Genomic DNA, 26,945 nt, shown 5'->3' on the forward strand with positions numbered 1-26,945 from the left:
GAACAGTTTAGCAAAAAATAAGTCAAAAAACAGGTGAAGGAAATGAACTGCCGAAGCCTGTTCAGAAGATCATCTGCTGGGGTGCAAAGAAGTGCACAAAGCCTGGTTTAAGAAAAGCGAGTAAACAAAGTAAGAAAGTCTTCACATGAGAGAGCAATATCCATCAAGTAAATTTAATTTAACTGAGAAAATTTCTGTATCTCTGTTACTCACTGACAGCAAGATTTACTAAAGGGCTTGGGCACCTAATGATGGTAGGTGGACATCTACCAGAATTTACAAGTCCAACTAGCAGCTTCATTCACTCTGAAGACTTAGAAAATGGCAGAGTAGACATATTTAGGGTCCAAACTACTGCAAATCCAGTTCTAAGATTTACAGCATTAAAGCTGTCTGGGTTTATATAAATACTATTGGGGAAGAATCAAGAAATCAATATTTGAAAAAAATACTTGGTACCTTCCACGTGTTGGTTTGCACAGGTAGCTGGGTGACAATGACTTGAAATAAACTAAATTGAAATACACCTTTAAAACACTTGAAGTATGTGCAAAAAATTCTTAAATAAAAATTCAGATGGCTTTATGTTGCCAATCATTTTGATGGGCCTGACTCTGCAAGCAAAGGAAATTCTGGCAGGTTAAATTTAGCCTCTAAGGATGTTTAAACTGACAATGAATTCTGTGCAAAATGATCTTTATTCAGGTGTGTTCATAGAACACAGTTAAATTCTATCCATAAGGCTGATTTTATGGCAGCAACGCAATATGCTGTTATTACCCAAATGCAGCAATCATGCTCCCATATCCTAGGAGCTGTCGGGCATGCTGCTAAGGTTCAAACCTTGGAGTCACTTCTTGATTTCTGTACAATGCAGAACATTATTGCTGAAAAAAACTGTCTTTCAGAAGCTGCAGGTATAGGAAATGAAGAGAAATTTAGTTTACACTTAGATTAACCAAATCTGCCTTCAATGTGAACTAATTTGGTTTCATTAAACTACCTAAGCCATGAAAGGGGATTATCTTCTTTGTGCAGTTTTCTAATTGTTAGAACATGCTCGCTGAACCAGATAATATTTTGGGTTTTGCAGACTGTCATTATTTTTGCTTTTCAGTGAACCTGACTGCAGTAGTTTAACTGAAATGGTCTGGAAGACCATGTTTCCCACAGTGATTCTTTTTCTTTAGAAATGTTTTTAGATCATAGTGCTGTATCTTTCTTTCATTGTTGTATTTGAATCACAAACTGTTTGAAATGTTGTGAATAGATGTATTTACATGTAGGCAGATATAGCAGTACTTCTAGTTTGTGTGGGGATTGTTTTCCAGCTGCTTTTTTGTGCACACACTCCTACCTCTTTTACAGCCATTATAACTTGGCCGTGCACCGGTTTTATTGCTGTAGCAGCCTGGTCAAACACTGTATAAACATAAGGCCAAACCCTATTCTAAGATTTTTGCTTTTATGTGGCAATGTATATGAAGTGGTTACACCCCACCGTTGCACTCTCTGCATACGTGCTGTTTGCTGGTGCAGCTGCGTGACAGGTACGTGTAAGAGCTGGTCTGCATCTTGTCGCTCACCACAATAACGGGATTATTTGCAGGACTAATTCTATCAGTAAGGGTTTCCCTTTCGAAGGAACCATTGAAACCATCAGTTGCTTATAGAACCGAGGCACAACGTTGTACCGATGGCACAGAGAACACCTCAGAGATGGAGATAGGAGGTTACCAGAGGTAGAAACAACGATTTTAAAGCAGCGTGAGGGCACGACCACGCCGGGGAAATCCCCACTCCGGCTCTGGGTCCCACTTTACCTCAGGTAACCGCTGCCTGAAAAGGCGGGCCAAGGCACTCAGCCTGCGTCCGCGACCACCCCACGGATTACCGAGAGAAGCCTCCGGGTTCAGCCGACGGTTCCCACCCGCCCGCCGCACCCCTTTTGCCCTCAGAAATGGTGGCTGGGCCTTCCCCCCCGACCCCGCCGCTATCCCGCCGGACTACATTTCCCGGCGTGCCCCGCGGCGCCCCCCCCTTCACCTTCGGACGGCTCTTGCGCATGCGCGGCGGCGGCGGCGACGTGGAAGGCCGGTGGGTGCGCGCGCGCGCGCGGCGGGCGGGGGCCGTTTGGGCAGCGCCCCCGGGCGCGGGGCGGGGGGTGTGTGGTGGTGGAGTCGGTGTCTGTCTGTCTGTCTCTCTCTCTCTCTCTCTTTCTTTCTGTCTGTCTGTTTGTCTGTCTGTACCCGCGGGACTTCGTGTCGGTTTGTCCCGCCGGGATTGCGGTGGGCCGCGGTGCGAGCGGGCGGGCGCCGCTGATGGGAGTAAGCGGGGCCGGTGGCGGGGCGGCCCCTCAGCGCCTCTGACATCCCCCCCCCTCCCCCACCCGCCCTGACGGCCACCGTTACTCGGCGCCGTATCGCGACAGAGGGCTGCTTTTGTGCCGGAACCCGAAGCATCCGCGGTGTTCCCCCCCGTGCCCCCGCCTGCCGTGCCCCTCCTGGTGCTCGGCCTCAGGGACCCGGGGCTGCTGTCCCTTCACACGCCGTCAGAAACCAGAACGAGAGAGGTTCGTAACTGTCCTTCTGGTTTTGTACTCGGACTGGCATTTATTAATAATGGAAAGGCTGCAAAATGACATACTGTTTCCTATTCTTTTGTGAACCGGAGGGTTTTTATAGCGCTCAGTGATTGCTTCTGCAGAATAACGGATCTGCTCAGTCTCACTCTGCTTCCTGATCACTCCTGCCAGTTTGTTTTCATACTTCTGAAGGATAATATCTTGAAGGAGTAGGAAATATTTTGCTTTAAAAGAGAATTTATATCTTACCAGAATTGACATAAGGTTTTGCCTTGCATGCTTTCATGCAAAGCGTTGTTTATTTATCTCTTTATCTCTTTTTTTTTTTTTTTTTTGAATCTTTTGTGCTGAGTGTAGTGAGTTCGTAATCTGATTTCTTTCATTACATGTACCGAGGGATAACATGCTGGGCTGCAGTTGCAATCATCTGAGGTATTTGTAGGAGTAGCTTGTTAGTATTTCCTGTACTGAGTCCTTTTGCAGTGCAGGGGAGTGGAAAGAAGCTCCGGGGGGGTTGGGTCCGGTTTCCTAATGCAGGCCGCTGGGTTGTGTAATCCCTCGTTTTGTCAATTCCCAAGTAAAAACCGTTGAAGTTGCTCCAGTTGGGGTGGCTTAAAAATTGTCCTTGCTCCTTCAATTTCCAGGAGCTCAGGTAGGCCTCCTTCTGCACTTTCCCTGGGCTGTTTTTTTTTTATGGTGCTGCTGCATCAAGAGAAGCCTGTGGACAGCCCTGGGGATGTCAGACCCTGCTCTGCACTCTCACTTGGCTGAAGCAACCATGAACTCCTTCTCTTCCAGTCCTCTGCTGATGTTTTACTAGCACAGCATCTACTCCTTACTATTTTGTGATAAATCTAGTAGAAAAGTATTTATAACAAATTAATACTTCACTTAGATGTCTCTGGTGCTTCCAGTGATTTTTATCGTGTGAACAGGAAGGTCTCAGGATGTTTTTAAGATGCTGATGACTGACAGGATACTAAAAGTAAGAAATCCTCTTTGGTGACTGATGAACTGTTGTCAAAGTGGATGGTTAAAGGTGATAATGATACTTCTTCAAAGTGGATTCTCTAGAGTGGAAAGCATATTGCACCTTATAGTAACTGCACACTTTGGCAAGTATAGTTTAATTTGCAGTAGATCCTGGAGATAGGCGATGTATAGTGTAATATAAAATCAGGTATACATACAAAATGGATTTGGCCTTGTGTACAATATGCGTTTTTAGTGCCATAGATAGATTTCTAGCTGTGGGAAACACATTTAAAGCAGAGACAAATAGGTCTGCTGTCAAAATATGTGTAATGCCTAATTGTGGGAAGAGTATAGATGCCAAAATAATGGTGTAACATTTGAAATATAGCAAAATATACCAATATTAAAAAAATGAAGACATTTTAATGAACATCTGAGTGTCTTTCTGAAGCTTATAAGGTGGTTAAAATTTTGAAACATCACTTTGGACACTATTTGGCCAAGTTTTATTTATGTCTGAGAGTGAGATAGAGAGAAAATCCTAAATAAATTTAACAGTGATTTTAACATCCCTCCCATAAAGAGCTAACTATGCCAAGCTAGTAGCTGCTTAGATTACTAAATTGTGCTAGTTTTAGCATGACTTATGTCATATCCAGCCACCCATTTTAATTATGGTAGTAACTGAATGAATTAGTATAACTTGATTTTTAGGTAGGTGTACTGAGTATAAAAAAAAAAAAAAAAAAGAAAAGAGAAATGCATCAATAATTATAAAACATTTTCATATTGACCAAAGTTTCCAACACTAGAATTCATTACAGATTATTAATTAGTCTGTGTAAAATTGTGCTTTTGAAAACCATTGCTGCATTTGTTCTAATAAAAGTCTCTTTTCGGGTACTGGAAGAAGTTATGGTGAAACCAGTAATACTGGTACTGATATGCAGTATGTTCTTAAGGTGTGAAGTCAGGTCTCAGTATGGGTTGTGCATACTGTTGATGAGTCTTTTTTTTTTTGTTGTTCAATTTATACAGCTATCCTCAAGCAGCAGGAATCTTGCGGGTGAGGGCAAACAAAACCTTTAAAGAAATATTTGCCCACTGCAAAGAGCAGAATTAGTATTTGAATTTTCACTTCTTAAGACTTTTGAAAAATGTTACATACCTGTAGTAGTTATTTAAGAGGTGGAGAAAAGTTGAGCCTTTTACATAGAAGTATGAGGTGTGCTTAACTCAGCCTTCCTCCTTTCTAGTTGTGTTTTACTAAACAGATTAAATTATTTCTGCATGAATTCCAGAAAACATGTGCTGTGTTTGAGTTCTTACTTTTTCTTGGAATGTAGGAGTGTAAGAGAAAAGACAGGGTTTTTTTTTGTTTTTTTTTTTTTTTAATTGCCCCCACACCACCTCTCCTTCCCTCTATGATAGGATTTTTTGTGAAACTGATGCTGTCATTCTACTCTCAAGTTGGTAGGCTTGGTGCAGTAATTATTTAATGAAATGTTAAGACTGGCATTATGTAGGAGGTCAGAAAAATGATCTCTATTGTTCTTGTAGTTTTAAATTTTCTTAATTCCTGGCAAATTTTAGAGGCTTTCAACCTTCAGGGGGATGTGGCCACAAGTATCATGTTTTAGTGTAACTAGCAGCATTAAAAATGGACAAAATTAAGGAGTCCCTAACAGGTCTTGTGGAATTTTGCATTAATGAACTAGAGACATTCTTTGTTGCATGTGTGTAAATTAGACACAGTAGTACTTAAATGATATAAATGCTTATTTACCTGTAAAAGTGAAAGGAAAGCTCTCTGAAGTGACACCAGCTTCTTAAGAGAAAGGTATTTGTGGAATTGGCATCCCATCAGCAAAAGCTTCTTCAGGAGGTTTAATAAGTACCTGCTGTCTTGCTTGTGACACAACATTGTGACAGAGGGGAGAGAGGACAAATAAGCTTAAAATAAATTAGTTGTGTTGCTTAATGGGTTTCTTACCCCACTCAGGGATATATGCTCATGTAAGGGCCGATAGGTGGTGGATAGAAATATGATAGTTTTGGGGTTTACTTCTCAAAACAAGATTAGCGTTTGTCAGAAGCAGGTATTTGCTTATTGGTGTCTAGTGCCATAGTGTAACATTTTTGTATTTTTTAGACCACTGTGTATCAGATGTTTTTGTTTGAGGCAAAAGTTTGGAACAGTAAGAAGGAATGGCATTTTCATGTCGAGCTTTTCTGGATCTTATATAACTTTAGAGAAAGGCAGTTTGAGCAAGGTGGTTTGTTTTTTTGCCCTATGAGTCTGTAGTTCCAGTTCAGGGCAAGGCTGTGAATGTGATCAGTGAAGGTGACCAGTGGTTCATCTGAAATAATCTATTTTGAGATTAGTAAACAGGCATCTCCTTAGTGATGAAAATTAGTAGATTTGATCACCACAACAGTAACATGTTGGTTAGTGATTATATGTTATTATAAAGAATGAAAGAAAATGTGTGTTAGGTTCCTGAGATGGCACCAAGAAAATACATAATCTATACATCTCGGTCTCCTTTATAGAATTTAGGTTTTAATTTTTCTCTTACCTCCTTTTCAGAACACTTTATTAAAAATCAGCAAACTGTGAGATTACTGTAGGGTGAACAGGCAATGACAAAGGTTATTTATAGCATCTTGAGCAATTTGGTTAACAACCACATTGTCTAGGCTCGCTCACCTTTGATTTCTTCTGCTTGAAATAGGCCACCTAGCCAAGAATGTCTTGAAAAATCCCTTCTGCAGTTGTGAGCAGAACAACTGTCCCGTAGCTGGAACATGAAGTAAGCAGATTGTGCTCTTCTGAGTTAGGCTTTTATTGACGACTAACTCCCATGTAACGTGTGTGGAAAAGAAACTGGAGCAGAAAACACAGTGTCATCACTAGTTTTTTCAGCTGCTATTTGCTTTCTCTATGAGAGATTGCCTTTGCCTTCAATAAATCTATCAAGATTAATCACTTCTGCTATGTGCAAGGCTCTTTAGGCATCAGTGGAACCCATAAGGACCATACTAACATCTCTGCAGTGCTGCTTTGTTCAGGCTCTTGCTCAAGAAGAGGAAGGCACTAGAGCAAGTTACTGGCCAGGATGACCAAAAAAGATGCTGTGTTTGTTCATCCAGTGGAGTAAACAGTGTACAAGTTGGATAATTCATGTTGAGAGCTACCTAAAGACCTTAAGATCAGGTTTTCTTTATTTTTCTTATACTTAAGCATTGTGTGGACCACTTTATAATTGTGCTGTATTTCTCGCTGCTGTCCAAAAGTAGATCTGTCCTAAAGTATTGAGTTTTAAGGAAACATATTTTGGTACCTGGTGGAAGGTTACTGTGCTGTGCTGCTGCAAAAATATATTAAAGTATTCTAGATACAGTGGAGAGTTTCATGACCCTAGACAGTAGCCATCAAAGTTGGTAGAGTCTGGAAAATAGAGAATTTGACCAATAGCTAGAAAGCTATGAAAGATGGTATTTGCCTGTCAGGTTGCAAAGGTAGACTCCTTTATGGTGAACCAAGTTCTCTAAAAGAGCTCAAATGTTGTATTTTTCACAAAAACAACTTGCCTGTTTGCTGCTGCTTTGCATATTTTTTTTTTTTTTTGTGTCTTGTGTGTGTCTGAACACTATCAGTGTGGGAAAATATGAGTCATGGGTAAAAGGAATTGGAAAAGGAGTGGTCACCAAATGCAGTAGAAAGGGGGAGGAAAATTAGAAGTCAGTGAAAAGTGAAATGAGCAGAAACAGTCTTTTCTGCATAATTAATTAATTTAAAACCAGTAGGAAATGATTTTCATTTGTAGTCATGAAGGATGCATTTACTCTGTTCTGAAATCTCCCCTGCTCTTTGGTTTTAAGGGACTGCTGTATAAGAGGAGGTGAATTCTTAGTAGTGGTATGATTTCTGGGCATCAAGTTGTAGCTGAAATATTTTGACTAGTTAACATGCTTTAAAAACAAAGATTCTTTCAGTGCTTTTCTCTGATTAAAAATGGCAAAAATTCCTGAATACTGAGGATTGTAAAGATTATTTTTTTTTTGCTAAAGATGCCTTTTACAGGCATGATTTCTTACTGTCATATTTCTGCATTGTTAGTTTTGTTTTCAAAATTTTGTCAGTTTAATTGGTAAGAACAGAGTTCTTATTCTTTTGTACTTCATTTTGGAGTATGTGTGAAGTCTGATGAATGATCTCTTGGTATGAGTGAAATATTTATATAACTGCTTCTTATCTTTGGAGAAAGATCAAATCCCGTTTCTTAGCTTTTTTTTTTTTTCAGCCTCACTAACAGCACCAAAAGTTCACCAAAACGATTTCCCAAGCAGTGCGATTGAATAAACACTTAATATGCCTGGAAAGCTGCAAAGCCATTCTTATTAAGGGGGCTTTGTCACTTTGCTTTTCAGGTGTATAAATGTTTGCTTTCGAAAACTAACTTAACTGTGTGTGGTTTGAATTACAAGGTCTACTTAGTGTTTGTTGGTTTATTTTCTGTCAGGGGGCAGAAAGGAACTGGAGAGTATGTAGGTAGGAGAAGCTGTAGTTTAGCTGCTGAAATAAAAGCTTTTTGATTTTTATAACATCAGCTTTTATTTCTACAGTTAAGATCTGTTAGTCTTTTTCTGGTACCTTTGCATATGTGTGGTACCCAATTCACTTTCCTCTTGGAAAATTGTTCTGTATAGACACCATAGGTATTTCTAGCAGCAATTAAAGTTAATTGGTACAAAGATTCTGGTCTTTAGATACGTTGGGAAAACCAGATGACAGGTGTAATTTTTTATTTGGAACATTGCTTTTGTGTCCCGAAGTGCTACGTGGTGGTTTACTGATGGACAAAAATAACATCTCTTACGTCATGAAGATTTTGCTGTCTTTGGGATGCGACGAAATGTGGGACGGGCTTAGTGAAGCTGAGGTGCTGAGGGGTGAGGATTAAGGCAGAACATGCAAGCACATGCTCAGATCAGCTGGGACTTTCTTGATCTCCTGTCTTTGGTTTGACTACTTCCCTTTCAGTGGGCCTAGAGATGTTTTGAGATATTTGGTGTGTAGCGTGGAAAATAGGAGTATTGTAATACGAATAAAATCTCGTATTTTGGAATAAACTAGGACAGAGCATTGAGACCGTGGCAGAAATAGTCTAGTGAGTTGCAAAAGCTGATTTGCTGGGAGCAGAAAGTTGAGGATCTTAAGACGGCAAAAGAAGCAGGGTTTCTGGTTTACTTCAGCTTTCCCTGCTCTAATAAAGCAGGATGAAATACATAAAACAGATATTTCCCATGAACAAACTTGAGGGCTGCGCAGTTGCTTTAGACCACTAATTCTGATCCTGCACGTGAATATATATCTACAAGGTGTCACTTAGCCTTTTTAGACTGTTATTTTTCTGTGGATGCGATGTCTGTCTGTAAGTTATATGTGATACTTAGTCCATAAAGCATTTGATCCTTAAGTATAGATATTATTGTAATATGAATGAGTATAGAGAATTCAAATGTACTGTGTGGACAGTATAATTCAAATATTAGAGCTGAATAATACCTACTGTTACTATATCTTCTGTGTCTTCTGTTGCATGGAGAAATATATATATATATATTGCAGTAGTCTCATAACTGTGTGGGAAGTTTTATGTTAGGATTTTGTGGGACATTTTAATGTCTCGTGGGTGAAAGACAGTCTGAAACACACAGTTTCTGGATGCAGATAGGAATCAGCCAAAAGCCTCAGTGCAGCTGCTTTGCTAATACTTGAATAAGCAGTATTACATCTCTTACATTATCAACTTTACAATAATTTTGGCTGCTTTGCTTGGAAGGAAAACAATGTCCATTTCTTTTGGTTCATAAAGTAGCAAACTATAAAGGTAAACAAAGTGCTGTTATGTATGGAAATGAAATTTTGTTAGGTTTTCAAATGTGTAATAACATCACTTCTTAATTTATTTTCATATGGTTATGTTAAAGACCCAGCCTAGAGGCCAGACCTCAGATGGCATGGTAAAATTGTCTGCATGACTGACTGAAATTGTTACACTTTAAAATACTAATTTAAAAAAAAAAAAAAAAAAAAAAAGGCAGCATATATAGTCTATACTATTCAAGTTGTCTGCAGACTCAGCCAGACAATTGTGGCAAGATAGTTTTGGAAGGAGGAGCTGGCTATACTGGATGGATTAGTGAAATGCCAGCATTGGCAATTAAGTTGAGAGACCAGTGGGAGATTTGATACTTAATGGAACTATACTTGTCTAAAATTATTTAAATGGAAGGCTTAGAGACTGTGAGAAGCTTTTTCCAAGTTCAGCAATACACGTACTGTACCTTGAGTCATGAGCTCAGACACAGCATGTATGTATTGCTGAATTGACATTAACCTGAAGAAGAAAAATTATATTCTTGTAAACATTGTTAATAACTAATATTATTTTTTTTTAGAAAGGATAGTAAACTCAGGGTTTATATCAACCCCTAGAAATGTGAGATTGCAATGAGTCCTGATGTGCAAACCATATTCCCTTGTGTTTGCTCTGAAGTGTCTGCGTCTGCATGGTGGAGCCAAGTTCTGGGACTAAACAGATGTTGGGTTTAATGGAGTATGACAATTGTAGACCAGGCTATGATTCTTTGGGGTTTTCCCAGCTTATTTAGAAAGAAAAAGTTGTTGTTGGTAGTGGTAATAGTACCATATTAAACTAAATGACTTGCTAAAAAATTGTCTGTAATTTTTTGAGCAAATAATTAGATTGAATGCTTTTGAAGAGAAGATTTAACTTTTTTTTTTTTAAATTTTATTTCATGAAACATTCATTTATTTAGTGTATTTCAAGAAAAAAAATCGTATATTTCATTGGTAATTTACTGTTGGAGTTAGGACTGACTTTTCTGGAGTGGAAGGGCATTTGCTATTACTTGGTGTTTCTTGTGGCTCTCCCACTTCTGTGTGTGAGGAGAGAGAACCTGTTTAATCTTTTGTTCAGAAGTGACTTCGGGATCACATGGAGCAGCCTTTCTGGACAGCAGGGGCTGTTACAAAAGTCAAGTTTAGGGGAAAAAAAAGTGGATAAGTGAGGATTAGATACTATTTAAAAAATGCTGTAGTAATTGTGTTCCAAATACTGACGAACCATTTACATCTTCTAAAGACTTGATGCTCTGCTACATTAACCAGCATACAGTGTTAGATGCTCAGCAGTAGTGCCTCTTAATCAAAAGCAATTTGCAAATTTACATGTTTTATTTGAGTGATCTTTTCAGTAAAAGACAACTGTTTCTAAGCATGTTTGATAATGTTTGAAATAGCATGTTTGAAAATGATTTAAGGTGGTGCTTGGAATTTAACTTAATGTTATTTAATAGCATCTTTGTTGGAGATCATGGATAGCATGTAACCATCTGAGTTAAAACATTGGGTTTAATCTGTTCCTGTTATTAAAATCCCAGGAAATTAAATGTTGCGTTTTATTTTTGAATTTTTTTACTTTTAAATTATTGTTAGATATTTGTCCTTTAGGATATTCACAGGCTCCAAATGAAAGACTTGTTTCCTCTGCCACCTGATGTCTGGAGTTCCTCAGAAGTGTCTTGTTTATTTAAAGCTGGGCATGTGGCTGTTTAGGTTGTAGCACCTGAAGGTGCTCAGGCTGCATCACAAAGTCATCACAGAGCACTTCAAGTTTTAAGTTCCTGTTGGAAGGAGTTAGCTTTGTGAGACCCGTTGTATCCTATTTCTACGTATGGTCATCTACAATAAGTGTCAGTAGAACTTGCTGAGGTTTTTAGTGCAGTATAGTGAGTATAATATTATTGGGAGAGGAAAAAAAACCTTCTGGGGTGTGACAGAGAGAGAAAAATCTGCATGTTTATTGGATTGTTCTGAGATTTGTTCTCTCTCAAATGAGTAGCAGGCAAAGCTTGCAAAATCTGCATTTCTATTAACTAGCTCTACAGGTATTCAGAACTCAAGCTAGCAATTGGATTCTTCTGACAGATGTCCATGACTTGATGCTTATTTCATTTAGAGGAAAAAGAATAAATCAGCTAGTACCTTATTTTTCTGTCATTTTGAGGAAGCCCTGTGGAATAAGGACTATTCTCTGCATTTTGGAAGGATCCAGTCCCTTACAAGGGATTCTAGCCAGCAACTCACCCTGTTGCTCGAGAGTGTAGCTTTGGCCACAGAAGCAGTCATGTTCTTGGTCAACAAGAACTTGACACTGACTCTGAAAACAGACAAATATTTTGCTAAAACTTGCTTTTAAAGCACTGTTTATTTTAGAGGATTTGTTTTAATGGAATTTAATCTACTGGGATACTGCAGGAAATCTGGAAAGACTTCCTCTTTTCAAGAACTGGCTTAGAACCTGTTACCCATTACTCTGATATTGCTGGGGAAATGGGTTAAATGGGTGGCTTTGGGAGCTGCAGCAAGCTGTGCGAATAGCATGTGAAATAGAGAATAAAGTGGAGTTACTCACCTTAAGAGGATGGACTAAACATTTAGGACGTGGTCAGAGTGCTGGCACAGGGAACTGGACAGTTACAGGCTCAGGTGGAGGAATTTGAAGCTCCTGCTGCCTCTTGTTTCCTCTTCTCCCTTGGGTGTGCATCTTGGAGCAAGTGAGCTGGAAGGCATGAGCAGAGGACAGGAACCTGAGACAGACATGGATTTGAACTGTCCGTATGCCAAGAAGTAAAAGTTTAAATGTATGACCTTTAAGTCAGTTAAAGGTGCAGGGAAGGGACTTCAGCCAACAGATGGGCCCGGGGCCAGGAGCGTTGTTGTTGGCTTCTGCAGTATTTGGGTATATGCAAACCAGAGGCTGCAGAGCTGAGATGTCCGGGTGCAAGCTGAACCTTGGTTCTTCTACTTTAAGGTGATGATCCTGTATTCTCATAGATTATGCAAACTGGTTTCTCTTCTACTTCTTTCTCTAGCTTTGGTATTCATTGGCTTTATTTCAAAGGTAGCATACACTGAGTACAGGTAGAGGTAGCATATACTGTGGCTTTTTTCTTTGAAGCAGAAGAATTTGTATTCAGGTAACATGCATTCATTCTGTTCTGTGAGTAAATATTCAACCAAAGTTCTGGAAAACCTCTTAAATGAATTACATTTTATAATGCTTTAATGATTCTCCACAGAATTCCCTGGCACAAACTTCCATTTTCACTCTGGGGCCACTTTTAAATTTCTATTCCTGCGGGTAGTCCCCATGACAAAAATGGCTTCTGCAAATGCTGTAGAGAGTGTCTTCAAAGCTTTTTGCTAAATGAGACCTATATGAGATTATGAGGTTGTTGTATCTCTCTCCCTTTTGGTCAGATATAAATGGAGGTGGTAGAAACCAAGCTGCCTCATAAAAATAGAGTTCCACGGGTTCACGATGGCAGAGCTCCAGCAGTGCACTTGTTACATGAGCAGATATACTGAGTCAGTGTAAAGTTTCATCTCGTTGTATTCTGTCTTCTAGAGCAGCTAATAGTGATGATGGAGGATAGAGTACTAGAATGGAGGGAAGGAGTGTGGAGTGGTATTTTCCCAGCCTATGGTGTCCCCTATGAACAAATTTTAGATAATAATAAACATTTTTCTCATTTTTGTAGTATCTCAACTTTTAAAGGCCTCTTTATTACTTAAAAGTATTCTATATTCTACTCTCTGTCTGTGCTGGCATTTTGTTGTTTCTGAAATCTTTGGGTACTGTGCATTTGCCCTAAATCTCGAGTATAAGTTCTTCAGATAACCTCTCTGATGGCTGCAGACACTGCAGCTTTTTGTTGCATCTCTTTGTTTCTTTTTAGTAAGTTTTCTGATTTTTATACTGTTGTTTATTAATACTAACTGCTATTAGAGTAGTCTTTTCTGGAAGTAATTCCCTCTGCAAAAAGTCTATGAGAATCGGTACTGGAGTGATTCTTGAAACAGGGTCTGTATCTTTGTCAATATCAAAAGAAGACTTGCTCCTGGGTAGTAGCTTACATCTGACATAGCTGTCCCTGTTCTTACATTTTATGCCAGCTCAGAAGTGAGTATTTAGGTTACACAGTAATACATTGCACAGTGCTGCTTTTGTTTGTTTGTTTGTTTTTGTTTACTATAAATTTTTAAAGCTGTTAGTCACAGTGGTTTTTTTATCTCAAAAGGTGGAAGATTATTGAAGTTGATGTAATGGAAAGATGCTTAGGAGCATCCCTGGCACACAGTTAATAGCATCATGGTGGTGTTTTCTTTAATTAAATTGTTTATAAACGTGAGGAGTGCTGGTAAGCAGCATGGGGAACTGAAATCTTGTTCTTTGCAGAAATCAAGTACAATACAGTAATGAAAGGTTTTGGCGTGCACCTCTACCAACTTTTGCAGTGTTGCTTCAAAAAGTGGTTATGTTTCTGATGTGTTAATTTTTTAGCTCTTCCCTCTTTCGAGTAGTTGACTGGAACCAACCACATCATTTGACAAAGATCAGGAGATTCATGTATAGTCAGTAGTACCTTTCCTCACTTAATTGAGGTTCTGTGCAGCTGTGATAACAACTGTGCTTACTCTGGCAAGGTGAGGGCTTTCAAGGTGTAGATTATTGATGGCATGCAGGAATTAGGTGCACAGTGGACTCCCTTTCTTGGTAATAGGATTAATTTTCTATCAGTGCATATTAATTTGGAAAATACATTTTTGAATAGCTTGTCAACTTGACACCCATGTTAAAATTGTGAATTCCCTACAGTTTCCCCCACTGGTAGCAGCCTTGATACTGATACAGCTGTGACACTGTGTTCTTGCCGAGTGTAATTTATGAATATCCAGGTGAGATGACAACTGAAGTATATAGCACAGTAACTTCTAACTTCTTGGATGAAGATATTATTGTCTGACGTTTGTTGCTAATTTTTTTTTAATGTTTTCCCATGTGCCTGTTTTCTACTTTTCAGTGATTGTTCAAGATTGTGTTACTGATGGCTAATTTAGGGTCTGTATATTCCTTATTTCTACAAAAGACTTTAAATTTTTTTCTCTTTTTTTCCCTCCCCCCCCCCTTGAAGAAATGAAAATTTAGAAAGGAATTTGCCAAATAAAGAAGATGGGAGCAAATAGCAGCAGCATCAGTGAGCTTCCAGAAAATGAGTACTTAAAAAAATTATCAGGAGCAGAGCCCATCTCCGAGAATGACCCATTCTGGAATCAGCTGCTGTCTTTTAGCTTTACCACTCCAACAAACAGGTAAGAGGGTGCTTGTTGAAGAACTAAACTTTGGTAATATATTTACAGAAGTGACAAGTCTGAAAGCAAATGAGTGGTTGTGGTAATTATTCCTGTTTCAGGTAGCAGAGGAGTAAATGCCTATGTAAAATGGACTGTTGTTTCTAATTTTGGAAGCTCTTTCCACCACCTTTTCCATTCCTGTGGGTTCCTTTCTTCATAATTACAGCTGTAATTGCTATTTATTCTCCTGGTATTTGGGAGGGATCAGAAGTAGAGTCTGTAGTGTTAGAGGGGATCTGCTTGTTGTTGTTGTTTTGGGGTGTTTTTTTTCTTTGAGAAAGACTCCGGTGTCCCTGGAGTTGGTGAAGACTCCAATGTGTGATATTTCCTTTCAATTTACAGTGAATTGTACATCTTCTGTAACTTAACTGTAGGTTATCTGTTGAGCTTCTTAGCCTGTATGGCTTCTTTTTTCCCCCTCTTTTACATTTTAAAAAGAAGCTTGGCATGTTGTCTCCATAAAAATATTTTCTAAATATCTAAAATTCAAGTTCTGCAAGTATTTTCACTCTAGCAAGTGGTGTAGATATAAACAGAATTAATATTTTTCAGAGGATCTATAACACATTTCTAGAACATAAGTCCTTGTAACTTCTGTTAAGCCAAGTTCGTTGCTACATTCATTGACCTGTGTGCTGATTATCAGTCTTACAAGAACAGTTTGGTATTACTTAGTACTTTTATGTATTACTTAAACTGTTTTTACAGTTGATAGTGTGACCTGATACTCTTCTGTCAGGTGAATGTCTTATTTACTTCCTTTATTATTGGCAGTATTTCCTTGTAAAGGACCTAGCTTTTTCATAGAGTCATGACAACATCTAAACACTTGTGTAACAGGTTTAAATTGGCCACAATGTGTTACTGGTAAAATTTGTAACACTTATAACATTTAATAAATTGGAAATGTTTTTGAGAGCTGTTCTGGCCAATTTTATTGTCATCTTTATTTTTTTTTTATTTATTAGTTAAAACAGAGCTTCTGCCAAAATTAATGGTAGTCAGAGGTAATTTTTTTTCAGAAGGTGAAAAACTAGTGCAGATTTATGACTAACCCAGAGCTCTTGGATCTTGAATATAAATTACTGGCTCAGTGAAGAATGCAATACAATTTCTAGTGAGATACAATTCAGATGTTCCATGATTTACCTCTGTGTTGTGTCTTGTGCACAGTAGCTTTTGAAAGACAGAGATATGTTTATTTTCATAACAGGAGCAGATCTGGTAGATAATCTGTTTTACACTAGATTGCCTGTGAGTAAGTCAAAGTTCAGGCAACTGGGAGAGAAAATGGTTAAGGTAAACAACTGGGAGTCACTTACTAGGCCTTACTTTTGTGAAGAGTGAGGAGGAGGGATTTTGACTCCTGCATGGAGAGATTAGCCAGAGGGTAGAAAGAGGATACAGTGTTGTGAAGCCTTGTAACCCTCCTAAAGGGTGGTGCATAATTGGCAGAGGGTGAGGGAGCAGTCTTGTTTAATTTAAAATCTGTTAAGAGGCAAGAATTGTTTACAGCCTATCCATGTCTTACAAGTAGACAATATTCTAAGAAGTCATTTAGTACTGCATTGTGGTGGGTTTATTTTTATTTTTACTAGGGAGAAATATATATAAAACCCCCCCAAATTTCAGTTAATTGTTGTACTCCTCCTCCCTCCTCCACAAAAGTAAAGGAATCGTTCGCAGCTTGTTTTGCAGCTTTTTTGTGCCTATTTCATGGAGTCAGATCCTGTGCAGAGTAAGTTTGCTTAAAAAAACAACCAAGAAACCAACCAGACAAAAAGAAACCGAAGCAAGAAACAATTAAAAAAGCAAGCAAAAAACTGATCCAAAAGCAGGTTGAAAGTTTAATTAGCTGAACACCAGATGGTGCTCTTGCCTGGCAGCTAGAAGAGAAGTATTTTTAGAGGCATCTTTTGTGCAGCTTAATAATTGGAAGGAAACAGAAATTTCCCATTAAGTTGCATGTACCTGAGAGAACTATTTGACAAATGATGTCAGATGATGTTGGCTGCACAGCACCCTCGGCCATTGTCTAAATCAGATAACCTTGCTTGCAGGAACAGAACAACAGGGGTCAATGTTCATTTCTGAGATTGAAAGCTTGTGAAACATCAAGTTAACTGTCTTTTGCTTTAATGAATCTTGAGTGTGGGTCATACTTTTGACAAGAGCAAGATGCTAGTTTATGACTGGTGCGGAAAGGAGCCAGTTTTCATCTGTCAAACAGGTTACAATTTAAAGGTTTTTTCTCTTTTCAAATTACATTTTTTCCAATTGTCTGTTGCGAAATTAGTGACTGTTTGCAAGTTTATTTGGAGCCACATAAATGTTGTGTGTTGTTTTCTCGGAGGCAATTGCAGATACTGTAGAATAAAAGATCTATCCCACTTTCTCAAATTTTTGCAAAGAGGAAACTGAAATGATCCCCAGGGAGAAGAGAGTCGTATTCTTTGGATGCTGCTTTGGGCGTACTTCTTTTCTGTGTATGACTACTGTAGGGAGAGAGGAGGAGAAAAACATGAAAAGAGAAGGTAGTAGGAAATGCGTGGTAGTAGAAAAAGCAAGCAACAACAAACAACCCAACCAAAAACTAGCAGTGTGTGGGAGGTGGTGGGATTGGGTTAGATTGCCTGCTTTCAGTGACAGCTGCCTGACAAATTCACCTTGTCACAAACCTTGCCTGTAGGAAGGAACCAGTATCTGCAGGGAAGACAAATGGTACTTTTGGTGCATTTAAGGGAAATTTGAATCAGTGTGGATAATTAAAGTTTGTAGGGTTTTTAACACTTCTGTGTGTGCCTTCTCTCTAGCGAAAAATGTGTGAATAGTGCTTTGCTTTACAGAAGTTGTTCTGGATTAGTCCAGGTACTGATCACAGCTGCCAAAGGAAGATCTATTAGGCTTTCAGAGTTGGATCTTCTGAGGAACAATAGTCTTTAATCTCTCAAATCAGAAGTCCAGGGCCTTGGCTTGAGAGTTGGTCAATTAATGTCTTTCTGCTCTGAGAAAGATGAAGGTGTGATGCCATGTCTGACCTTTTAATAGCACTGCTTTCTTTGCTCTTCTCTCCATCTTCATTTTCTGCTGCTTTGCTTTTCTCAGCACTTTGTACTCTTTTCTTTGTCATCAGCTTTTCCCCTGTTCTCAGTTTGGTTGATCTCTTCCTCCACTTTTCTCATGTTTCTGGTTCTATTTCTTTCTCTCCCTACCCCTACCCAATTGTATATGTTAATCTTCTTTGTGTGGTTCCATGTATAGTTGTTTAGCATTGCTCATTTATGCAGCCATGTCTTCTTTACTGGGTTTATTTTTTCAGTCCAGTTTTCATCTGTTTCTGTAAAGAACACAAGATAGTTTGCAGAGGGAAATAAAGTTTGCCAAATACCAGTGCTACTGACTGCAAACTTACTGTGTCTCTGTCAGCAATACTGATGCAAGATGCTCTTGCCCTTTCACTATCCTTTCCAGTGTTTATTCAGGTCTGATGTGGGTTTAATCAGGAACTAATCTGTCTGAAAAACAACACAGCAAAAAGAAGTGTTTATTTTTTCAGCCAAGTTAATTCCCTAGAGTGATTCATCACATGGCACTGCAAAACAATTCTGGCACAGTGAGGGATTTATTTTTGGGGCACAGCACACTTGGACTGAAAGGTGGGATTGCTTAAAACTCATGTGCTATCCAAAAATGAATGTGAAAGAGTGTGGTCAGACCAGAGCTGGCTGCTGGGAGTGTAATATTCTGCTTTTCTGGGCTGTTTGTTCTTCTCATAGTGTTGATTTTCTTAATAGTTAAGCAAGTATTAAGAGGGAGTATTAAGTGGGGGTAGTTCTTATCTGTGCATTCACAAACCCTGATTATGAATCAGCCTTTAGTAATCAGAAATGAGCTGATTGTGAATCCCTGCTCTCTGCCTGTGACCCCCCCTGGCATAAGCAATAGCAAGAGCCAGAGCAAGCGTCAGTTATTTGGCAGGTACAGCCACTCTGGCCTTACACAGTTTAGGACTGGTAGGAGATAAGTGATATATGCACAAGTGATAGTAAAAGGAAAAGCTACCAGCAACATAGTTTTAGGCTACCTCATATTTTTCACTGTAGAAGATGTATTGTGATCTCCTCTTCTGTAAAGCAGGTCATAGATGCTAAGCAGGTAAAATCCACTTGGGTTGTAGAAGTGTCTGCTGAGACACTTCCATTAGGAAGTACTTGGTGGTCTAAATTCTCAATCCTGCATGGATTTTTTTTTTTTTTTTCCTTCATGGATTCTTATTTGTTGCACAGAATGGACTCATGGGAGCTGCATTAAAATTGTATAAACTCTCTTAAATCCTCCGCTTCCTACATTTCAGGTGGCTGATTTATCAATCTGAATAATGCTTGGATATTGGAAAACAAAATGCAGCATTTCTGGATGTCTTTTTTTAGTTATTATGAGTAAGATCTGTGAGGTTTGCTTTGGAGTCTTAGCTCTCAGTTTAGTCAGGTCTTTATGTTTGGCTCTCCTATGAGTTGCAGGAATGCAGCCTCCTCCTTAGTGGTGGCATTAGTACAATTCTTTTCTGATGGAAAACTTAAAACAGAGTTAACTAACGCAGAATGTGCTGAAAATCATGTGCTTGATATTTACTGTTCCGCTTTTTTCCTTTCTTGAAGTTTTTAATGTGTGGTTCAAGAATAGTGTACATGAGCCTTTAATGGAAAGCGATAAAAATGAGCAACTTTTTTTTTGCCTTAATATGGTACATTTTTAAATCGGTGCAATAAATTACATGCAGCTTTTTATTCTTGGGTGTGTTTCCTTCAACTAGTCCATTAAAGTCAGTATTCCCACACTATGAATTTACTGAATGGGCTGATTCCTCTGTTTTGTATTCAATGGCAAAGAAAAAAGCTTTAGTTAGAGGAAGAAACTGTCAGGAAAGCTGCCCCTTTTTTCTTGTTTTCCTCCTTTTTTAGAAGTAGTTGTCTGCTATGGTTTGGGTCTTATCATAATAAGAGTAGGTGTCATGGTATGGATATGTTTATAATTACAGTTTGTATGCATAATGATTTCTCTTGCCATGTTGAGATATTTTAACAGTAGTCACTGCCACTTTGAAACCTCTTATATTGTTATGCCTTTAAAATAAAAGCAGATAAAACCATGTTCTTCAAAGATTACTACTGTCAGGAAACAACTTTCACTGTCTTTTATTAATTATGGCTTTACTGAAGTCCATGGGACTGATGGTTAGTAAATTTAAAGCAAGGCAACTGATTTCAACCACTCTAAAATAACTCCACTGATCTTTTCCTTCTTTACCTTCTGTGCCCTGTCCCGTCCTCGCCTCCCCCCCCGCTTTTTTTTTTTTGGAAGTAATGTTTTTTTTACAATATATGCCAGAATAGCTGGCCACAAGTTCTGGTAGTATGAGGCCAGAAATAAAAATCTGCAGTCAATGAAAACTATGATTATTTTTTTTTTTTTACCATACTTCCCTACCTCTAGAGTGGAGCTCCTTCACTACACTGATCATAAATAAAAGTTCCAATTCTGAAATTGCTGACCTGAGGAATACATCTTTTCAGATGCTTTCTTACAGAAAACAAACTTGCTGATGAAGAAACTCGTTAAACTATGATCAGTAACTACAAAGTGATTAAATCCCAGCAAAATAAAAAAAACATTTGAGATAAGATCAATTATGAAATAAGAGGAATTTCATCAAGACAAAGCAGAATTTGTATTGTCTAAATACTGTTACAATATTATGTTTTACTTGGTCAGTAATCATTGCCTATATATATGATAGGTAACTCATGATTTTTACTCTTCCTTGTGAAATGTAAAGGGGCAATTTGGGCTTGTGTAGTACTATTGTATGTTTGAGTGTGTGTGTGTGTGCATTGAATTCCCTAACAGCATTTATATGGTAGTACAGCTTTGAGGGATTGAACTTTGATATCAGGAAAAGGAGGTGATGCCTACTATCAAAGGGCAGTATTTGAACTTGCAAGTTTTAACTTAATTTTGATTTCTTCTCTCCCCTTCCTAGTACAGAGTCCTTATTATGTGGTGTAGGGGTGAAATGGTGATGCTGTCCTCTTTCCTACAGAAGGGCATTACCTTTGATTATTCTTTACTTCTATTGCTAATGTGTGACACCTGGTGTCACACAGATGCTTTCTATCTATAGGTGGGTTTGTAGTGACAACCTGTATGTGAATTATTCTTACTGCTTGCTGGGTTGAGATGTTATAAAATGGTAATCACTGCCACTGTAAAACCTCTCATGTTTTGATACCTTTAAAGTAAAACAAGATAAAGCATTTTTCTTTAAAGAAGTCTGTGCTGTCAGGAAGCAAATTTCACTATTATCATTAGTTATAGTTTTGCTGGAGTCTGTGGGCCTACCCTCTACATAAAAAAGCAAATAAAATAATTTCTTGCATTTATAAAGGACTTAGAAACTCCTGGCCACCAGATCACAGGATGAGACAGGAATTCCTGTGAAGCCTGGAATTTTTTCCTAAAGTGTGTGGGAAGCAATCCAGCATCTTGCTTGGATCAAGTCTGTGTGGTTAAATACTTTTCATTGCATCCTTTGTGTTTCCCCCCATATGCTCACAACCTGTTTAAATCCCCATACCAGGTGATACCTTTTGGTCATGCCTTGGAAAATTGTAGAACTGGTAAATATGATTGGAATATGTATTGCTTTCCCCAAACCAAATATTGTAGTTCAGGTAGTGCCAGTTGAAATACATGATTACATGCATAGACTCGCCCAGCTCACTGTGATCATGATATTTAAGGTTTGTGGCCTGAAGCTGGTGTTTGTTGCCATCTACATGTGAATGTCTTTCAAAGCGGTGTCTCCTCCATGGCAGGGCTTACTGGACATTGCAGGGGTGCCTGGGTTTCTCTTAGTGGTGCTCAGCAGTGCCATCAAGCAGCAGGAAGGGTTTATGTAGGTTGCTGATTTATTGCTACAAAGTGATAATCTTTTATTTGTTGAGAATGTATTAACAGTTCTCATAGAGCAGGGGGTATTTTATTCCTCCATCCCTAATGAATCTGTCTTCTATTTTTACATGTTCTAGAAAATATTGTCTTTCGGAAGCTTCTTTTCAGTTCTGAAAAAGCATAATTTTTATTTTCCCAGTTCTTGGTAGATAAAATTGCAGAGTGGAAAATGTGTGGGATTTTTGTCTCTTCTTTTCTGAGAGGTCGTTTTCTCCTGCATCCTCCCATGGGTACTTTGTTACAATTAAATGTAGTATGTTGAAGGGGACCCAATTTAAATACATTTTAGACTTTTTTTTTGTCCCAAATAGTGAGCTCGTAAAATATATCTGTGTATATGTGTACACATATATTTGGCAACAAGGCAGTCCATATTCCTTGAGTCAGGGTTTTCAGAGAGAATTGGAACTTTTATTTGTGATCAGGACAGTGAAGGAGCTTTACTTTATCAGTGCTTGCTCTGGTTGTTAGTACTGAAAAATAGTTTGAATACTATCAGTGCTGCTTTGTGGATTAATGAAAGGATGGATGTTTTAGTGTTAGGTTTCCATTCTTATTATCAGTCATTAATCAAATGTCATCGCCACAGGGACTGTAGAGCACAGTCAATACCTTAGCTGGTTGTAGCATGTCTTTTGTGCTACCTTATGAATCTTTGCTCCACCATTTTCTGCCTGAGAATTAATAAAATGTATCTCCTGTCTTCACAAAAAATAGGCAGACAGCTTTTTCCATGTCTCTCACTTTTCTTTCCAAGTTAAGGAAAGAAAGCCATTGCTAAGCTTTGCTCCAGGTTCTTGGAAATGGGCTGCTATTTTTGTACAAAACCCCCCACACACACATCCCCCCCCCCCCTACTCTATGAAGCTATCTTTGGGAATGTAGCAGTAGCATTACTTCTGTTGAGCGTAAGAGCAAAATATCATTTTGTGTGTGTGTGTGTTCAGGCGGTGTTCTGCTGTAGTTCCTCCTCACTAAGTTTATCTGTTGTGTGAGCTGAGATTTTGCAGATGATGTTGCCTAGTGTTGAGGATAGCAAAATTCAATTCTGTGTTTGTGTTGTATGAATAAGGGGGAGTGGACTGTAGTTAATTTTTAAGCGTTAAACTTAATTTTGGTAGGAAAAATAATGACTGAAGTGTTAAAAGCTTTGCTGAAGATCTGAAGGTCTTGCTTGGTTTGCCACTGTTTTTGATCGTGGCAACTTCTAGAAATTGGGCAACTCTGTGGAATTTGAGGACTTTGTGTGGTTTTTAATAAGTCAAAGGGAAGGGAAAAAAACCCTGGAAGAATGCTGTACTTGAAAAACCTACCTGGTTAGAAATCAGGGGAAAAATGAACCATAATTAAAAGCTGAATGTCTACATTTATGGTTAAAATCCTGAAGCAATTACAGTAATCAGTCGGGCTGCATTACAGAAGTCCCCAGCATCTTTGGACAGTGGGAGGTGGATCATGTTGTGTTTGATTACAATTATTCAGTACCTAAGAACTCTCTAGTCAGTTGGTGTCCCATATAATACTCACTCTGCCTGTCAGCTCTTAGGAAGGGATACATCCTGATGATAAGCAGCCAGCTGGACAAATTTAGAAAATTTTTTTGTGTGTGTGTGTGTTTTTTTTGTTGTTGTTGTGTTTTTTTTGTTTTGTTCTGTTTTTTTGTTGCTGTTTTGTTTTTTTTTTTTTTTTTTAAGTGCAAAAAGTCCTTGCTTCACATAGACCTAGAAGACTGTTGTCTGTAGTTGCTGGTGGGGTGTTCTAGCTTTATACCATTTGTTTTTAATTACTCTCTATGATTTTAGTTCTGAAACAAGAGACCACCTTTGAGACTAAGTCTAATGTTTTTAAAGTATGTATGAAAGTAAGTTTGTTCTTTCTGAAACTTATGTTTCAAAGCAATTTATGAGAGAGGAACAAATGCTGATATTTGATATCAAAAAAAGCCAATCTGCGTAATCTAAAGTTGTTTTAGGATATTCAGCTGTAGGTGAAGGGCTGTCTGCTGTCAGCTCACTACACAGTAAATTAGTCTGATATACAGGAAAATTTGCAGGCATCTTAAAACTTAATTTGTTTGATGCTTCTATCATGAAGCATTTCCTACTGAAAAGTTTTGAAATAATTTTTCTGGCTGCTGTTTCTACCAATATCCTTAACTTCGCTTCTAGTCCTCGGGAGTTCAGACACAGCTCAGACAAACTCAACAGCTTCCAAGAGCATGACTCTACATGGGTTTTCAGCAGTGGAGCTGGTTTAGGTGCTTTCCACACAGCACCACAGCTAATCTCAGGTTGATACAACAGTTCTTAGGACTGTGCTGGAAACTGAATTACCATCTAAATTTAAAAACATAAAGAAGGGGGACTGTTTCCCCCACCACTGCCTTTTAGAAGGTCACTGGCAGAGCTGCAGGTAGTCGCCAAGATGAACACGTGGGACAGAGAGGGCAAGTGGTACCATGTCCCTTTTGTCTTTAGTCTGATGTTTTTGTATAAATCAGGTTACTCATCAGAAAATTTAATGCTTAGAAAACAGCAGCAACATTAGCAATCTAATTATGGCAGTATTAAGTTTTGCAATATTTCTGTATTAGAGGATTGCTTGAACAGAGACCATACCACTGACTTTTAGTCACTTTAGGTTTAGTTACTATTCCGGTTTCATTACATTGCTATTTTCCTATTTATTCCGAGGGTGGTGATTTTCATACCTTTAATTTTAAGGATGTAGCTGCAAGAGCTCTGAAATTGTTCAGCCTATATTACATACTATGCTATGCCTGCAAGCGTTGAAGTGTGTTTTTTTTCATTTGACTGGCTCTTAATCTGGGGAACTTCAGAAGAACTGACATTCCTGTAGGTCAGACTGTATGTTAATTGCGTCTGTACAGAGGCTGTATAATCCTCTCTGATATCCTGAGCAGTAGGGCCTGTAGTGATAGGACAAGGGGTAATGGTTTTAAGCTAAAAGAGGGTACGTTCAGACCAGATAGAAGGAAGAAGTTGTTTATGATGAGGGTGGTGAAACAGGGGAACAGGTTGCCCTTTAGGTGTTAGTAGTGGAACACCTTCATATTGCTTAGTGTGGCATTGCATACAATACCTGATTATTTGTCTTTTTTCCCATCTGTAAAGGAGAAATATGCTTCCCATGTATTCTTCTGTTTTGTTTTCGAGTATCTGTTACTCTGTACTGGTAGGTTTGTAGTGATAGAAGTATATAAATGTCTTTTTATGTGTTTGACACAACTGGTGTTTACTTTCAGTGGTTGTTGGCAGGTTCCAATTCAGTGCTTTACACTTTATTGTTCTTTTCATTTGTTGGCTTTCATTGAGTCATACCAACAGGCAGTTAATGAATTTATGAAAATTTGGTGTATCTGATGTGACTGTTGCATTAATATAATAATGTTGGTTAAAGGAGAGTGGTGCTTAGCTTGAGGTTAAATGTCAAGTTAAGGATTCTTTAATTTGTGTTTTTTTAAAATATGTTGTTTCATATGCTAGTTCTTGTAAAAAATCTAGTTTGTTCTGTAGGCTGCTGTTCCATCTGTATTTTCAGTGACATCAAGCTGAGCTTGGCAGAATTGAAGCCACAAAGGTAGTAAAGCACAAATGATGTAGTGACATCGTTTCACTTTGACAAATAATTCACTTTTGAATATTAGTTCCCTGTTTATAGTCACTGTACTTCACATGCATGTTGTATTACTTGATACTAGGATGACCAAGCACTGTAATGGGTTGTACAGAGAGGTTGTGGAGATACTCAAAAGCCAACTGGGCATGGTCCTGGGCACCTGGCTCTAGGTGGGCCTGCTTGAGTGGGGAGGTTGGACAAGGTGATGTCCAGAAGTCCCTTCTCACCTCAACCATTCAGTGCTTCTCTGACATCTATATAAACCAGCTAGTGGATTGGTAAAATTAAGTGTTTCATAGGAATATTTTACTACAGGAACCCAATTGCTTGTGTAATAATTTTTATTTTCTTCCCCCCCTGTCCTAGTTGTTTCATAGGAATATTTTACTACAGGAACCCAGTTGCTTGTGTAATAATTTTTATTTTCTTCCCCCCCTGTCCTAGTGCTGACTTAAAGCTCTTGGAAGAAGCCACAGTCTCAGTCTGTAAGTCTTTAGGTGAGAAACTGACATCTTTTTTTCATGTGCTTGATACTTAACTCTACTTGTTAGCATTCTACTAGTAAGGTTAGAGTGAAGAGTGTGTTTATATCTCTATAGATATATCTACATATCTCTCTATATATATCTACATAGATACAGATATATCTGTATATTTATAGATATATATCCCACACTTTTAGAAACTTCCATCATTAACCGTTTTGTAGAACTTGAAAAAACTGAAAGGTTTAAAACAAATAATTCCATCCCTACTACCTCTTACCCGCTGTCCTCCAAGCTTATCAGTAAGGGGAAAGAATTAATCAGGGGATGAAAAGAAGGGATAATATAAATGTGATCAATGATGTTTCAAGAAGGTAAAAGCTAGTTGTGAAAGCCTGCCCAGTTTTCTGACAGGAGACTATTGTACTGTAGACAAGTCTTGGAAAAGAAGCAGTGTGAGCTCCACATTTGGGGTATTTTAAATCCAGGGTGGAAAGTAAGATTAGAGAACAATTATGGAATAGTAAAGTGTGTACTGGAGATTCTCAAAAGAACAAAGCTGTACAGAAGACAGACATACTGTGCTTTATGTAGAAATATTTAAGACATTGAAATTTCATTTCATTCTATAGATTGTTTGAACTAAATAGTGTCAAGTTAAGCATGCTATATAACCTTATCTTATTTTTCCTCATCTAGTTGAGAAGAATCCTCGAACAGGAAACCTTGGGTCGTTGATTAAAGTCTTCCTTTCTAGAACCAAAGAGTTAAAAATTTCAGCAGAATGTCAGAAGTAAGTACCCGAAAAAAAGCTGTGTGCCATTTCACTTTTTAAATGTTCCTTTTGCTGCTAGTTCTTGTGGTTTTTACTTTGCTAGTTAACATACAGACGAAAAACTTAGAATTCTCTTACTTTTTCCATTTCAACAACAATTTATCTAGTACATTTCTAAACACAGAA

The 26,945-nt window shown here is 38.3% G+C and overlaps 1 protein-coding gene across 3 annotated transcripts in view; it reads left to right on the forward strand.

Annotated features, from left to right (window-relative positions):
• Positions 1-2,046: 2,046 nt before the first annotated feature.
• DYM (dymeclin) overlaps positions 2,047-26,945 on the forward strand; it is a 222,122-nt gene continuing 197,223 nt past the window's right edge. For 2 of the 3 annotated variants that reach the window (XM_042804565.1, XM_033011164.2), the window contains exons 1-4: positions 2,166-2,572; positions 14,630-14,807; positions 25,944-25,996; positions 26,684-26,777. In XM_042804565.1, coding sequence (XP_042660499.1) covers positions 14,668-14,807; positions 25,944-25,996; positions 26,684-26,777 — 287 coding nt within the window. In that variant the 5' untranslated portion in view covers positions 2,166-2,572; positions 14,630-14,667. Of the gene's footprint in view, positions 2,098-2,165; positions 2,573-14,629; positions 14,808-25,943; positions 25,997-26,683; positions 26,778-26,945 lie in introns of those variants that run through there. The other variant, XM_042804566.1, reaches the window with a different exon arrangement.

Source organism: Tyto alba, unplaced genomic scaffold (genome assembly GCF_018691265.1).
Source record: "Tyto alba isolate M040663 unplaced genomic scaffold, T.alba_DEE_v4.0 Super-Scaffold_42, whole genome shotgun sequence".
Taxonomy (NCBI): domain Eukaryota; kingdom Metazoa; phylum Chordata; class Aves; order Strigiformes; family Tytonidae; genus Tyto; species Tyto alba.